Below are 14,815 nucleotides of genomic sequence, written 5' to 3'. Positions count from 1 at the left end.
TCTTGCTGTGTGTATTGGTGCATTGTCATCCTGATACACGGCACCGCCTTCAGGATACAATGTTTGAACCATTGGATGCACATGGTCCTCCAGAATGGTTCGGTAGTCCTTGGCAGTGACGCGCCCATCTAGCACAAGTATTGGGCCAAGGGAATGCCATGATATGGCAGCCCAAACCATCACTGATCCACCCCCATGCTTCACTCTGGGCATGCAACAGTCTGGGTGGTATGCTTCTTTGGGGCTTCTCCACACCGTAACTCTCCCGGATGTGGGGAAAACAGTAAAGGTGGACTCATCAGAGAACAATACATGTTTCACATTGTCCACAGCCCAAAATTTGCGCTCCTTGCACCATTGAAACCGACGTTTGGCATTGGCACGAGTGACCAAAGGTTTGGCTATAGCAGCCCGGCCGTGTATATTGACCCTGTGGAGCTCCCGACGGACAGTTCTGGTGGAAACAGGAGAGCTGAGGTGCACATTTAATTCTGCCGTGATTTGGGCAGCCGTGGTTTTATGTTTTTTGGATACAATCCGGGTTAGCACCCGAACATCCCTTTCAGACAGCTTCCTCTTGCGTCCACAGTTAATCCTGTTGGATGTGGTTTGTCCTTCTTGGTGGTATGCTGACATTACCCTGGATACCGTGGCTCTTGATACATCACAAAGACTTGCTGTCTTGGTCACAGATGCGCCAGCAAGACGTGCACCAACAATTTGTCCTCTTTTGAACTCTGGTATGTCACCCATAATGTTGTGTGCATTGCAATATTTTGAGCAAAACTGTGCTCTTACCCTGCTAATTGAACCTTCACACTCTGCTCTTACTGGTGCAATCTGCAATTAATGAAGATTGGCCACCAGACTGGTCCAATTTAGCCATGAAACCTCCCACACTAAAATGACAGGTGTTTCAGTTATTTTGTCCAACCCCTGTATATATATATATATATATATATATATATATATATATATATACACAGTGAGCAAACATTCGAACAGCTGGTGTTTTTTTTTTTTTTTTTTTATATTTTGTAAAATTCTATATTAAAATGTCCCCAAAGAATGTGCAGAGGAAGTGCAGTGGTGAGAAAATGAAAAAGCACTATTTGTTGTGTTGTATAATTACTCCTGCCAGTAGCTGTCACTGTGTATCAGAAAGGGGGGACAGTTAGTGAGAGAGAAGAAGGAACTCGGCTGAGTAAAGTATTCTTTCTTTCATGCAATTACACCTACAAAATACAACACTATTGAAATACAGAAGGAAATAATAGAGAAATATGAGTTATTGTGGTTTCTGGTAGATACTTTTTATATAAAAAGAAGGACATTTATTATGGTGTATGTTACAGCACACATACTGTACTAAAATGTGATGTGTGTTTTTATGTACAGTACAGTACTACTGTGTATTGTTGTTTAATACTGTAATGTCTATTCTATAATTTAAGATTTAAGGGAAAATATACTTGTATTTATAACAAAAAAGAGCATTTAAGACATTAGTAAGGTTAGGTTAGGGGGTGGTTTGGGAGGTCTGGCACAGATTAATTCTATTTACATTATTTCTTATGGGAAAAATAAGTTTAACTAACGATCATTTTGACTTAAGAACAGCCCTTCAGAACCAAGTAAATTCGTAAGTCAAGGGTCCACTGTATAATATAAATAATGAATCATCATAATTGTTATTAAATGGTCTGGCATTAATCTACTATATCACTAATCTCCCTCTCGGTGTCTTTATTTCTCTTTGTTGCAGACTGCAGCCTCTGTGTATTAAGAGTCTGAATGGTAAAGAGGTAGTGAGAGTGGCAGCTGGTGCTCTTCACTCACTCGCCCTAACTGCACAATCAGAGGTTGGTACCTGGTGTGGATAAATATATATTTTGAGGTTTACTGCCAAATTCGCTTAATTTCTTCTGTCTGTTGCGGTTTCCTGTATTTCTTTATTTGTTTCAGCTGCAGAGATGATAAAGGGGAACCGTCACGGTTGGCTATTTTAAGTGGCAGAACATTTAGTAAAATGTCATACCTGCTTTTTTTTTTTTTTTAACCACTAGAGCCATTTCAATTCCCATCATGCAATGCAGTAGCATTAACAGCCAAATCTTTTTTCTAACATGCAGAACAGTTGAAATCAAAGGTTTTCATGTATCGTTTACACGTGTTACACTTGTAAGGGACAGGTGTGTCATGACAGTCTTAGGAGTTCAATGATTTTTGCAGCTGTTCTTTTTCTATGACTGAATGATCTTGACACTTCTAAAATTGTGTTTTTTTTCAATAAATAAATAGATAGGTAGATAAATAGATAGATGTCCCTGTTTTTTTTATTCTTCACTTCAATTAGCTGCATTTTATTGTAATTTTTAAAGCTTTTAGTTTGATCTTTGACCACTCTAATTGGTAGAATTGGTAGAAAAGCAAATTTGTTGTTTTTTTTGGCTTGGAAGTGTCTTTAGTACCTTTCTTGACACTGTGTCTGCACTTGAGAATCATTTGTACAGATGTTTTTGATCTTCTTTTACTTTCTGCGATCTGTACCAGGCTTGTAAGACTTTGTTAATGTAATGCCTTATTTATATTGGCACAGTGAATCCCCTGTTACAGTCCAATTTAATCATTCATTCATTCATTCTCTTCGTTCTGGAGCCTATCCCAGCTTTTCAATGGGCGCAAGGCACACAGTAATACCCTGGATGGGACGCCAGTCCATTGCTCGTCAGACACACACACACACACACACACACCCATTCACTTATAGGGCAATTAACCTGACTGCATGTTTTTGGACTGTGGGAGGAAACCGGAGCTCCTGGAGGAAACCCATTCAGGCATGGGGAGAACATGCAAACTCTGCACAGAAAGGACCCGGACCGCCCCGCCTGGGGATCGAACCCAGGACCTTTTTGCTGTGAGGCGAAAGTGCTACCCACTAAGCCACCGTGCCGCCCCCAATTTAATCACTATTAAAATATTTAAAGGCCACACCATAAAGGTAAATGGCATGAAATCAGTGATATAATTTGTTGTATGTATATTTTTAATAATACCATTTGAAATATAAAATAACTGTAGCTATAATATAGCTATAAGTCTTCTTGAATACGCCTCTACAAGATTTGCACAACAAGATTTGGGCAGTTTATCCCATTCCTCATAGCAGAGCCTCTCTAGCTTTGTCAAACGCGATGGCAGGTATATGTGAACTGCCATCTTTAGGTCCTGCCAAAGATGTCTGTGGTTCGTTCCTGTGTTTGGCTGCAATTCTTTCCAGTCTCACTATCCCTGCCACTGAGAAGCACTCCCATAGCATCATGCTCTTACCACCATGTTTCACGGTAGGGACTATAGGGAAGCTGTTAAAATAAGGCTTTTTAAACCCTTAAATACATTCTAAAGTCTTTGGGACTCTGGGTTGAACTACTATTAAAATGTTGTATTTGGCATGCATATTTGTGTTTTATATATCTTATTGTGTTTGTTTTACCTAATTAGTGTTTTTTATGTTATGTATTTGAATGTATGAGTTTTTTATGTAGCTCATAATGTGTTTGCTTAGTTTGTTTGGTTATTAGATTGGTAGTAAATGTGTGTTTATGCAGGAACAGCTGTGTGTATTTGAGTCATACAGTGTGTGTGTGTGTGTGTTTGTGTGTGTGTGTGTGTGTGTGTGTGTGTGTGTGTGTGTGTGTTTGAGAGAGATGTGGGAGTATGTTTATTTTAGTGGACTGTATGGGGGTGAATGCAAACATGCATGAACAAAATTTGTCAAAAAGGTTTTATGGTGTAATTTGGTTAGTCACATTGAATAGTCTGATGGTTAGTTTTTTACTTTTCCGTCAATGAGGGTGGCACGGTGGCTAAGTGGGTAGCACTGTCGCCTCGCAGCAAGAAGGTTCTGGGTTCGATCCCCAGGTGGGGCGGTCTGGGTACTTTCTGTGTGGAGTTTGCATGTTCTCCCCGTGTCTGCATGGATTTCCTCTGGAGCTCCGGTTTCCAACGGTGTTCTGCTGGATTCAGATCTGGGGACCTGGGAGGCTCACATGACTTATGATTCTAGAAAGTTAGGACATTTTGTAAAATGCAAATTATAAAACGGATAGTTCCGGTCCTGAAATCTGATTGGCTGAGCTGCGTTCGAAGCCGTTGTAAACCCCGATAAACGCACACCTATGACCACCTCACATCATTCCATATTAATACGCCACTGAAAAGAAAAAGTGAATGTTATGTTCGCCTCATGTTGCCTAGCAACACATTAACGAACTACCTGGGGTCGCAGAAGAATGCTTTTTGTAAGTGTTTTTGTAAATAAAAACATTTATAAATTGAACATTGTTGTATTTTATTATATTTTATGTTGACCGCCGTTTTATAAAAGCAATAAGCCACTCGAGACCGTGCGTTACTGCTATGATTTTATCACGGGGAAAGACGTTTTAGGCAACCTTCCCCGTGATAAAATCGCAGTAACGCACGGTCTCTCGTGGCTTATTGCTTTAATTGGTAATTCACCTGCACCTTTATTTAACTGAGAACAAGTACAGAAATGGCTTTTAATGTTTTGACTGTTGTGGAGGGCCGGACCAATAAGCTGAACTTAATTGTGGTCAATATTAATTGTATGTCTTTATAAAAAAAAGAGTGGATGTTACAATTAGGCAATGGAAATGAGAAGCAGGCAGAGTAAAAGGATTAACATTATTTTACTATTTAATCAACTTTCATGAAGACATAAGTGAACAAAATGTGCAGGTTTTCAAATTAACTTCACACAAAGTTCTATTGCTATTTTGTTTAGAGTTTAATTACCTCATTTGCTGTTTTGCAGTCCTTTGTTCTTGTTGGATATGGTGGCTATTATATAGATGAGATCATGACTGGATATACATGGTCAGCCACAATACTAATGGCCTTTCTGCTTTTGCTGTGGTTATCAAATATTACTGGTATTTGTGTTGACCACTGAAATGTCCTGTGTGGCAGGTGTACTCCTGGGGCAGTAACAGTTTCGGTCAGCTGGGGCACATGGAATCTCCCAGCACCATCCCTCGTCTAGCCAAGGTACACTAATACACACTGAAAATAATGTTTGATGAGTTTGCTATCTTGAAATCTTAAATCTGTTCTCTCTGGGTTTCTGTAGCTCTCTGAGGGAATTCGTGCATGGGATGTGGCAGCAGGAGAGCATCACACTCTTCTGTTAGCTGATGGAGACTGTCTTCAGCCAATCCTGTACTACAGTGGACAGCAGGTGAAGGAGGGATTAGATGAGACTTCACAAGAGCAGACGGGAGATTACACCCAGCAGCCGGTCCTACTGCCCTTCTGCATGAATGTTAGTGACCACACACCCCACACATTATATTTGGCCCTACTAAATTCACAGATGTAACACTCATAAATAATAAATAATAAAATCAATGGAAGCTACTATACACAGCACAGCCTACCTTAATCGTTTAATAGTTGAAACCTAAAACATCCTAAAACATCCTCACAGTGTGAGGCTTCATGTTCTGTTTCAAAGACGTAAATTCTCATCCATGTTTTGACACCCCCACGTCCACATAATTGGTTGGGAGTTTTCCAAACTCAGTTACCCGAGTCGTGTTTTTAGCTGCTTTACAATGTCTTGGACAACATCTTTAGTGTTTGCTGAGTTTATAAAGAAAGAAACTAGCTGTACATAAAAGTAAACACACTCATCAAACATTGTTAGCACACTACACTAACTTAATTGCTGTATGATTGCTAGGACCACCTCCTATTGCATATCATGGCTCATATTGCAATTTGCGCCTTATATTACACTAATAATGCATCAGCTCTGACGGTCGCTTTTGGAGTCTATAGGCACCATTGAAAGTTTGACCAAAATAATAGCAATGTCAAAAATCATGGTTTTGGTACCACTGAGTACTGATGCTTTTCTATTGTACATTGTTTGTGTTGTAGCTTGGCTATGTGAGCAGTGTGTTTGCGGGTGGGCAGCTTTGTGCAGCGCTGGCTGACCGTAATGTAATTGGCTTCATTGCTAGCCTGCACGAGCTGGCAGCAGCCGAGAGAAAATACTACTGTAAACTGACGAGCATCAAAAACCTCCTTCTGCAGCCACTGCTCAAACTGGGTAAGATGTGTGAATCATTTACAGCATTATATTCAATATAGTTCAGGAAAATGTGTTAGTTTGAATAAACTTTTATTAGTTTATTCAATGCATATATTTTACACCAATCATTGCTGTCTATTTTTTTTATTAGAGAGCTTTTTAGTTATAATGTCCATGTTATGTATTTTGCAAATACTGTACAAGTACTCACAGTAGCCCATCTCCTGCCCCCCATGTCCATCATTTGAAAAGACCACAACTGGTGAGTTAGAGGGACTTGATTTATGCATAGCCCCAATGCTACGGCACCAATTAAAGTTTAATTTTTCAATTTTAAATGCTACACCATATGGCCTGAGCTGGTTGGAAATGTCATTGCAAGCCACGCAGGTGGCACAACGGTAAAACACACGCTAGCAGACCGGAGCTGGGATCTCAAATACATCGTATCGAATCTCAGCTCTGCCATCCAGCTGGGTTGAACAAAGATTGACCTGTTGTTCTTATAGGGGTGGGGTAGTAGTAAGCCGGATAGGGTCTCCTCGTAACTGATGCAACTACGACCTCTGCTGGCTGATAGATGGCGCCTGCACAGAGGCGGGGAAGGAGTGCGTTGATCAGGGTGTGGCTCTCCGTACACAGGGCTGATCCGCATTAGCACTCGCCTAGTGCAGGTGAAAAAAATCAAGGCAGAACAATACTGTTGCTAAACAGCCTCTAACAAAAAAGGGGATATATGCCAATAATGAAGGTGGCCAAAAATAACGTATACAAAGTGACAAATGAAAGAAACATAAGCATTTGTAGTCCACAACAGAGAAAGTGGATAGACTAGTAACTGGATGTCGCAATATGACAGGTTGCTTCGGACGTTTGTGATATCCCAGTTCTTGGAAAATAGGCAAGATAGGGATCTTAACACAAGCAGGGGACAGAAACGCACAGTTGTCACCCCAACCTCACCAATCAAGGTGGATTTACAGCTAGGATCTGCTCTGGAAAAGGGTTGTCACACCACCTTTGGGGCAGTTTGCTCATACAGGGCAGTTTTGTTGTGAAGCCTAAAAGGTACTGTGACACTGGGGGGATTGCCAAACAGAGGAGCTGGCAATTATATGAGGGAGAAACCGTGATATATAGAAGAACTCCCACCTGGAGCACATTAACATTAAGAAGAACCAACATGTTAGTCATCTGCACCTCCATGCCCCCTTTGCCATCCATAACTGCCATAGCAGAAGAAGCAAGATTCTGCTACGAGGTGTGGCTAAACAAAAGGTGGCCATAACTTTTACACCATTGTGGTGCTTTTGTTTTACCCTACACATTTAAATGATTAACATTCCTTAATATAGATGCTATAGATGCTCTATTTTTTGAGTACTACACCATTAGTGTATGTGGTGCACCCATGAGTGTATTTTGCTAAAAAGCTACAGTCAGATGCATTTGCTGTCCTGTGTCATTATGTGTGTAGCATAAATCTTGTGTTAATGTGCGTGTTTTGTCTTCAGATTCTTTAAGCTCTGCGCTGGGGGCCTTCTGTACTGGACTTCTACAAAATCTGATTAGTCGCTTCAGTCGTCTGTGTCAGTTGACGGGTCAGAACTCGGCCGCCTTAACCTCATTCCTGAGGCGCTCACATGATCTTAGAGGGCTTGTTGTCCTTGAAAACGCACATCTGTTTCTGGACACATATTTTGAGCAAGTACACGCACACACATCTGAGAGCATTAAAAACAGGAATCATAATAACAATGACAGGCTAATACACTCGCTTGAAGGCACAAGAAAGAGTGATTTGATAATTGAATAATAATCTGAATCTACGCTTTGTTACTTGCACACACTCACTGAGCACTTTATTAGGTACACCTAACTGCTTGTAGATTCATAGATTCTTTTAAATGCTCCACGTACACAGACAAATCAACTTTATAGGTATACAGTTACTGTAAGCAACCCATATTATTGCTTTGAACACTTTGTCACCAGTTAAATGGGATGCCCATAGGACCCCTAATGACCAGATGTTTTTTGGGTGTTGGACCATTCTCAGCACAAATAACATAGTAATGTGTGTTGTGTCAATTTGATTGGATCAGTGCAGCAGTGTTGAGATATTTAAACATCTCAATGTCAACACTGGAAGGACAATAGTGTTCCAACCAAAAATATAAAGCCAACAACATCATGTGATCAAAAGGTGTCCACTGGTTAAAGACAGCTGGTTTCGAGAGCTATGTGTTCCTAATGAAGAGGCCAGCACCTATGAGAACAGTCCAACACACTTGCATATAATTACCACACGGAGGTGACCGAGGTGACAGCTGTAGACTAGTGGTTAAGGTACCGGTACCAGAAGGTTGCCAGTTCCAACCTAACCACTGTCAGGTTGCCACTGTTGGGCCCTTGAGCAAGGCCCTTATCCCTCGATTGCTTAGATTGTATACTGTCAGAGTATTGTAAGTGGCTTTGGATAGAAATGCAGAAATTGTAAATGTAATGTAAATGTACAAGCAGATGGGCTGCAGTCAGTAATTGTATACCCACAAATTTCATTTGTTTGGTAGATGAAGCTTATAAAATAATTAATGAATGCCTGTATAAATGTCTATACGCCTAGTAAAGTGCCCATGAGTGTTAACACTATACACATAAAAAGTGTCATTTTAATTTAGAATAAAGTAGCAGGGTTTTAACATTGCCAGAAATATGTGTCTAAATGTTTGCATTTGCTTTACGTGTGTGTGCATTTGTGTTTACAGGTACAGCTCTGCAGTGGGAAACCTGCTGGTTATGGGAGGCTTTCAGGCATTTGTAAAACCTTGCCAGTAAGTCATAACGCTGTTTGTGGGGCTTGTTTTCAGAGTCTCTCTCGGGCAAAACAGATAATTAGTATTGATACTGATACTGATATTGAATCTTCTCAATCTGAGAAACTGAGCCATTCACACGCCACTTAACACACATTTCTAATTAATTAAGACTTTATCAAAGCTGAGATATGCAGTTATTGATAATGCCAGTGAAACTGATCTTTTAATCTATGCACATAGTCATGAAAATGAATAATCTCTGATTTAACACAAGCCTGATGAGTGTATATTACAAGTGTTTCTTTTTATTTTATACCAGCCTTGGTCAGTAATCAGGATTAAAATTTCTACATTCTTTTAACCATTAATGCCCTATTCCAATTTCTGATTGTAACATACCCCCACCGAAACGTGTCCATGCCACTTCTTATCACCTACCAGTGTTGAGTTCCCACACAAAGCTGTATCACATATGAAGACTCCTCCACCACTCCCACAGACACCACTACCAGCCCCAGAGATCACATATGGCTGTGCCCCACTTTGACCTTCTCCTCCCTCCCTCAAATACAGCCAATTGTGCTTGAGTGGACGTCAGGCCAGGTTGGTGGCTCTGCTGAGACTGGAACTCACAAGTTGGTGTGCTAGCGCATTAGACCGCTACACCATCTAATCAACCTTAGGGTTAATTAATGCTTTGACCCTTTTTTAAGTGCAAACAAAAAATTAAGACGTACTAACATTTTTTCCTGTGTTTGGGGTCACCAAAGCAGATCTTTCTGGTCTGAATGACCTAAATTGGCACAGTTTTTAAGGTGGATGCTCTTTCTGATGCAACTCTCATTATTTTAATCCAGATTTAATTAGGCTTAATTAAAAAAAAATCTAGAGTAGCAGATGTGATAATAATGTAGCCTAATTACGATTAACCCTGCAATTCTACATTTGTAGTCAGTAGTGCCTTTCTACTAAATTGACCGGCCTACATTAAGCCCATGTTGGCCGAGCAGGGCTGCAAAATAGGAACCAACCCCTACCGACACATCTAACATGTCTTCGTACTTAATTGTTTATATTGTTTAAAACTTTCTCTGTCTCTGTAGGGATATGTTTGGAAAGGGGACAGACATTTTACAGAAACTGTCTGAGTGTTCTGAAGACGGGGCCATGCTGGCCGACATTCTGGTTCATCTTTTTTACCTGCCCATCCGTCATCTCCACGATTATGGCCACCTTCTTCTTAAATTAGCATCATGCTATGAGTCGGTAGGTCCACATGCATGGCTGTTTGTGAGCATGGTGAGTGAATGATTCTTTTTGGCTGCTCCCATTAGGAGTTGATACAGCGGATTGTACAGCATCACTACAAATGAACTCGTTATGAGTTTTTGCTAACTGTTAATAACTGTTCATTGTTTTTTGTATTTGTTAATACCTTTCAGAGCTCTGTGGAGTATCAGAAGCTACAGGAGGTCTCTTCTAAGTATGAATCTCTTGCTCTTCACCTTAAGAGGAAAAGGAAGGAGGCAGAGTACACACTACACTTTTGGAAGAGCTTTCCTGGAAAGATGACTGTGAGTAGCATGTGTTGATAATACCCTTATTATTAAGTCATTGGATCACTTGATAAACTATCTGAAAAGAAAGTTTCTTTTCTTGGTTTCAACAATGGAATGCAGCTTTATACTTAAATGCCAGTTCATAAGCATTACCATTATTACAACCACTAGTGCAGTGCTAGGAATAATATCTGTTCAATTGAATTTAGGGGTACAGTGGTACCTTAAAACTCAACGTCAATTGGTTCTGGGAGTGGCATTGATTTTAAAAGGTGTTGAGTTTTAAGGTATTTTTTTCTATAAGGCTGTATGGGAAAGCTGTTAATGCGTTCTATGGTCCAATGGAACTGCATATATTTAGGCTAATATAAAATAATGGGGTTGTTTTTGACACTTATACACTGAAAATAACTGAAATATAATATATTAAACTCTGAAATACAATTGAAAACAGTTAAAAATACAATAAACCTGCACTTTACCTTTACTTCTTTATTGTTTCCTTATGCTTCTTAATTTTGGAGATGCTTGATCTTGGAATATCTTATTCCTTAGCGAGTTCAGTAAAGGCACAGTCACATGAGAAGCGGCAAAACCGCTTTTGCGCTGCTGTGCCGTTATTGTGGCGGTGCACAAAGCTTTATGTGACTTATTGTACTAAAACAACGAGCGAGGAATTTCATTAGTGGAGAGAACTTATGAGCAGTAATAATTAAGAGAGGTTTAGTGTTCCTACACATTAAACGTATTTTAGCAATAAGTGTTTTAGACTCTCTCGGAAAAGCTGATTCTTACAATTTCTCAGAACCCCGAGCTATAACACAAGTTCAGAAGTGATGGTTTGACAATTATTCCAGACACAAATGCAAATTCATCTCATATTCGCACTTTGATGATGTTTACCGCACCGATCAAGCCGAACGCTGAAGTGACAGTCATACACATGTCAACTTTAAGGGTTTAAGGGTTCAAGCGAGTTTCAAAGATTTCGAGTTTAGGGAATGTCGAGTTACAAGGTACCACCGTACTATGTTGGTCCATTTCCTCTGATTGATGGGGTAGAGGGTGCAACTATACAATAAATGCAAGGTTTTTTTTAACCCTGGAAAGGGTTGCAAGCCAAAAAATGGGTTGCAGAGAAAATAATAATAATTAAATACATGAATTTTAACAGCCACATCAAAATGAAATGACCTTATTCAAATATGCCCCCTTCTGGAGGCTTTATGTTACATCTTGTAAACCACAGTGGGACCAGATTGCCCCCATTTTTATTAATTAAGTATATTTTGTTTTGTGTGTTGTTCTGATGCATTGTTTGTGTTGCCTGGGTTGTGGTAAAAATCATGGACAAAATGTCGGTCGCTTAAAAGTTTGAAAAATGCTGGTGTACAGAATAAACAGTGGTAGGACAGTGGTAGCCTAGTGGGTAGAGCTTTCGGCTATTAACTGAAAGGTTCAGAGTTCAAACCCCAGCTCTGCCATGCTGTCACTGTTGGGCCCTTGAGCAAGGCCCTTAACCTTCTCTGCTTGTATGATGGCTGTGCTCTAACCCCTGCTTCCAAACAAACTGGGATTTGAAAATAAAGAATTTCATTGTACTGTGCACCTGTATACGTATATGGCAGATAAAGGCATTCTATTATATTCTATCTTCTATCTAAAGTAGAAAATGAGGTTAAATCTGATTCATTTGTACTTTATACAACAGTTAGTTCCGACCTTACAATCTGATTGGTTGAGAAGCGTTCTAACCGCGCTGATATTCGTGACAACAGCACAGCCTTTTCACACCACAACTGTATTACTCCGCTGATGCGATGCCAGTAACGACAAGCTTCATGCACACAAACGCGCACGCAGGCGACACAGACTTTTTTCCTGATCGCGTTTTAAATCCGTTATCTGAAATACAATCTAGTGCACTGTGTAGGGAACATAAATCAATTGTCTAATATATTGTCGTGCACCATGTAGTGAACATGAATGCGTTATCTGATATACAATCTAGTGCACTGTGTAGGGAACATAACCAATTGTCTAATTCACTATCTAGTGCACTATGTAGGGAACATAAATCCGTGATCTGATACACAATCTAGTGCACTATGTAGGGAACATTAATGTGTTTGTAACGCGAACAGTTAGCTTAATAGCCCAGTTAGCAGCTCCTGAAAGTTCTGTTATCACCCATATCCTTTGGTGTGTGCAAGAGGTTTTTTATTTCTTTTTTTTCCCTTCGGAGGTTCTTGCCTTTTTCTTCTTGTTGTTCTTACCTCCCTGAAATGAGTTTTTGCAATTTGGGATGTCTGCTTTGTAGTGTTAAACTTTATATTTGTTGTGGAACTACTTTTTGGCGGAAGGTATTGTCAATATTAAAGCATATTTATTATGAAATTCAGGGCTTCTTTGATTTATTTTCTTTCTTTATTTTGTAAAAACTGTCGTATAAAAGCAAAAGAACACTTCAGGTCATGTGTTATCGCGAATAACATCACGGCTGTGATGATCTACGGCACTCGCCTTCGGTTCGTGATGTTATTCGCGATAACACACTCCCTCTCGTGTTCTATTGCTTAAGTATTCAACCTGTATCTCAGGACTCACTGCGTAAGCCGTCTCGTCGCTTGGTGTGTGAGAGCAGCAATAAAGCTCTGACCCTGCAGAACGCTGGCCGCTTCTCAGTCAACTGGTTCATCCTGTTTAACGACGCTCTCGTTCACGCACAGGTATGCCACTCCCTCTTGCCTAATCTTGAATTTTTTACTGCTTATCATCATTCATTTTCTGTTTTTGCATCTGCCTTTCACTTGCTTGGAAACACCTTGTATCCATTGATCTAATTTGCTAGATTGTGTTTCTGAGGGAAATCTGAGTGTCTGATGTTTATTTCTGTCCTGGTAGGGAATGTTTGCCTCTAAAGGGCTTGTAAGTATGAACGGCGCAAAAACAAATAGATCAATCCTTTTTTCTGTAGTACAGCTGTCCCGAGTGTCCAGGGCTGGGCTCAGTGCTTTAGTTTTAGTGCAGTAAAGTCTGGTACTTTGTTAGTCTGCTCAAGATCTGTACTGTGAGGTCATAGCTTCTTCATTACAGAATGATGGCAGAAGTAAATTTGCTTCTCTCTCTGTTGTTATGGCTATAATGGCTGCAGTACGAATTCTTGCTGTGTTGTCTCTTTTAGAGCCACCGGCACAGAGGTGCCTGATCCAAGCCCTATTCCGTGCTTGTAGTACCCCTCTCCCCAGCCTGTACATTTGAATGATGCAGTGCAGTGTGGTTATGTCAGATGCAGTCCCCATGTTACTTGTCCCATTGACAGGCTCTTGTCTTTGTTGGTTTCCATTCTCAGTTCCTTTTTTGAATTACTTTTAGTGTGTGTGGTAGGGCTGCACATCATATATCAAATATCATATTGCAAATACATTATGTGATAAATCTGACAAACAAATTGCTGATTATTTAAAAAAAATCAATTTTATGGCATCAGTTCAAAACTTAAGAAAATATCTGTCAAAAGTGTTTAAAGCTGGGCAATGTGCACACATGAAACAAAAGGAAAATATTATATTTCTTTATATAATATACAACCCCAAATCAGAAAAGGTTGGGACAGTGTGGAAAATACAAATAAAATAAAATGCAGTGTTCATTACATTTACTTTGACTTTTATTTGATTGCAGACAGTTTGAACCCAAGATATTTCATGTTTTATCTGCTCAACTTTATTTCATTTATTAATAAACCTCCATTCCTGCATTTCAGGCCTACAACACATTCCAAAAGAAGTTGGGATGGGGGCAATTTAGGGCTAGTAATGAGGTAAAAAAAACTAAATAATGATGTGATTCCAAACAGGTGATGTCAACAGGTGATTGTAATCATGGTTTGGTACAAAAGCAGCATCCAGGAAAGGCTGAGTCTTTGATAAGCAATGAGCAAAGATACTGTATGAGGAATCAAAGCCGGTATACCGAATGAACTGTCATACCGCCCAGCTCTGTGTGATACAATTAACCCTACTATTCTACATTTGTAACCAGTAGTCCCTTTCTACTAAATTGACCAGTCTACTAGTAATTGTTTCTCAATTCAGTCATTCATAATCACCACTGCTTTTCCTCTGCCATAAACATAAAGCCCACTTTGACCACAGAATAGGAACCAACCGGCTTACTCAGAAAAAGGTCTTATCCTCTGTGCCAAAACGTCTTTTAAGTGTGGTGAAAAGGAATGGCAACATTACAAAGTGGTAAATGCTTTGCTGTCCCAACATTTTTGGAATATGTTGCCAGTCTGAAATGCAGGAATGGAT

The 14,815-nt window shown here is 39.8% G+C and overlaps 1 protein-coding gene across 1 annotated transcript in view; it reads left to right on the top strand.

Annotated features, from left to right (window-relative positions):
• als2b (alsin Rho guanine nucleotide exchange factor ALS2 b) overlaps nucleotides 1-14,815 on the top strand; it is a 43,008-nt gene that overhangs the window by 15,288 nt on the left and 12,905 nt on the right. Inside the window, exons 8-16 of the mRNA XM_062997758.1 lie at nucleotides 1,766-1,862; nucleotides 4,996-5,073; nucleotides 5,156-5,347; nucleotides 5,968-6,139; nucleotides 7,636-7,825; nucleotides 8,890-8,955; nucleotides 10,044-10,206; nucleotides 10,383-10,514; nucleotides 13,100-13,228. Of these exons, the coding sequence (XP_062853828.1) occupies nucleotides 1,766-1,862; nucleotides 4,996-5,073; nucleotides 5,156-5,347; nucleotides 5,968-6,139; nucleotides 7,636-7,825; nucleotides 8,890-8,955; nucleotides 10,044-10,206; nucleotides 10,383-10,514; nucleotides 13,100-13,228 (1,219 nt within the window). The remainder of the gene's footprint in view (nucleotides 1-1,765; nucleotides 1,863-4,995; nucleotides 5,074-5,155; nucleotides 5,348-5,967; nucleotides 6,140-7,635; nucleotides 7,826-8,889; nucleotides 8,956-10,043; nucleotides 10,207-10,382; nucleotides 10,515-13,099; nucleotides 13,229-14,815) is intronic.

The sequence above is a fragment of the Trichomycterus rosablanca genome, chromosome 6, assembly GCF_030014385.1.
Source record: "Trichomycterus rosablanca isolate fTriRos1 chromosome 6, fTriRos1.hap1, whole genome shotgun sequence".
In the NCBI taxonomy this organism is placed as follows: domain Eukaryota; kingdom Metazoa; phylum Chordata; class Actinopteri; order Siluriformes; family Trichomycteridae; genus Trichomycterus; species Trichomycterus rosablanca.
The sequence above is the reverse complement of the archived record's forward strand: the minus strand, read 5'-3'. Positions and strand labels throughout refer to the sequence as shown.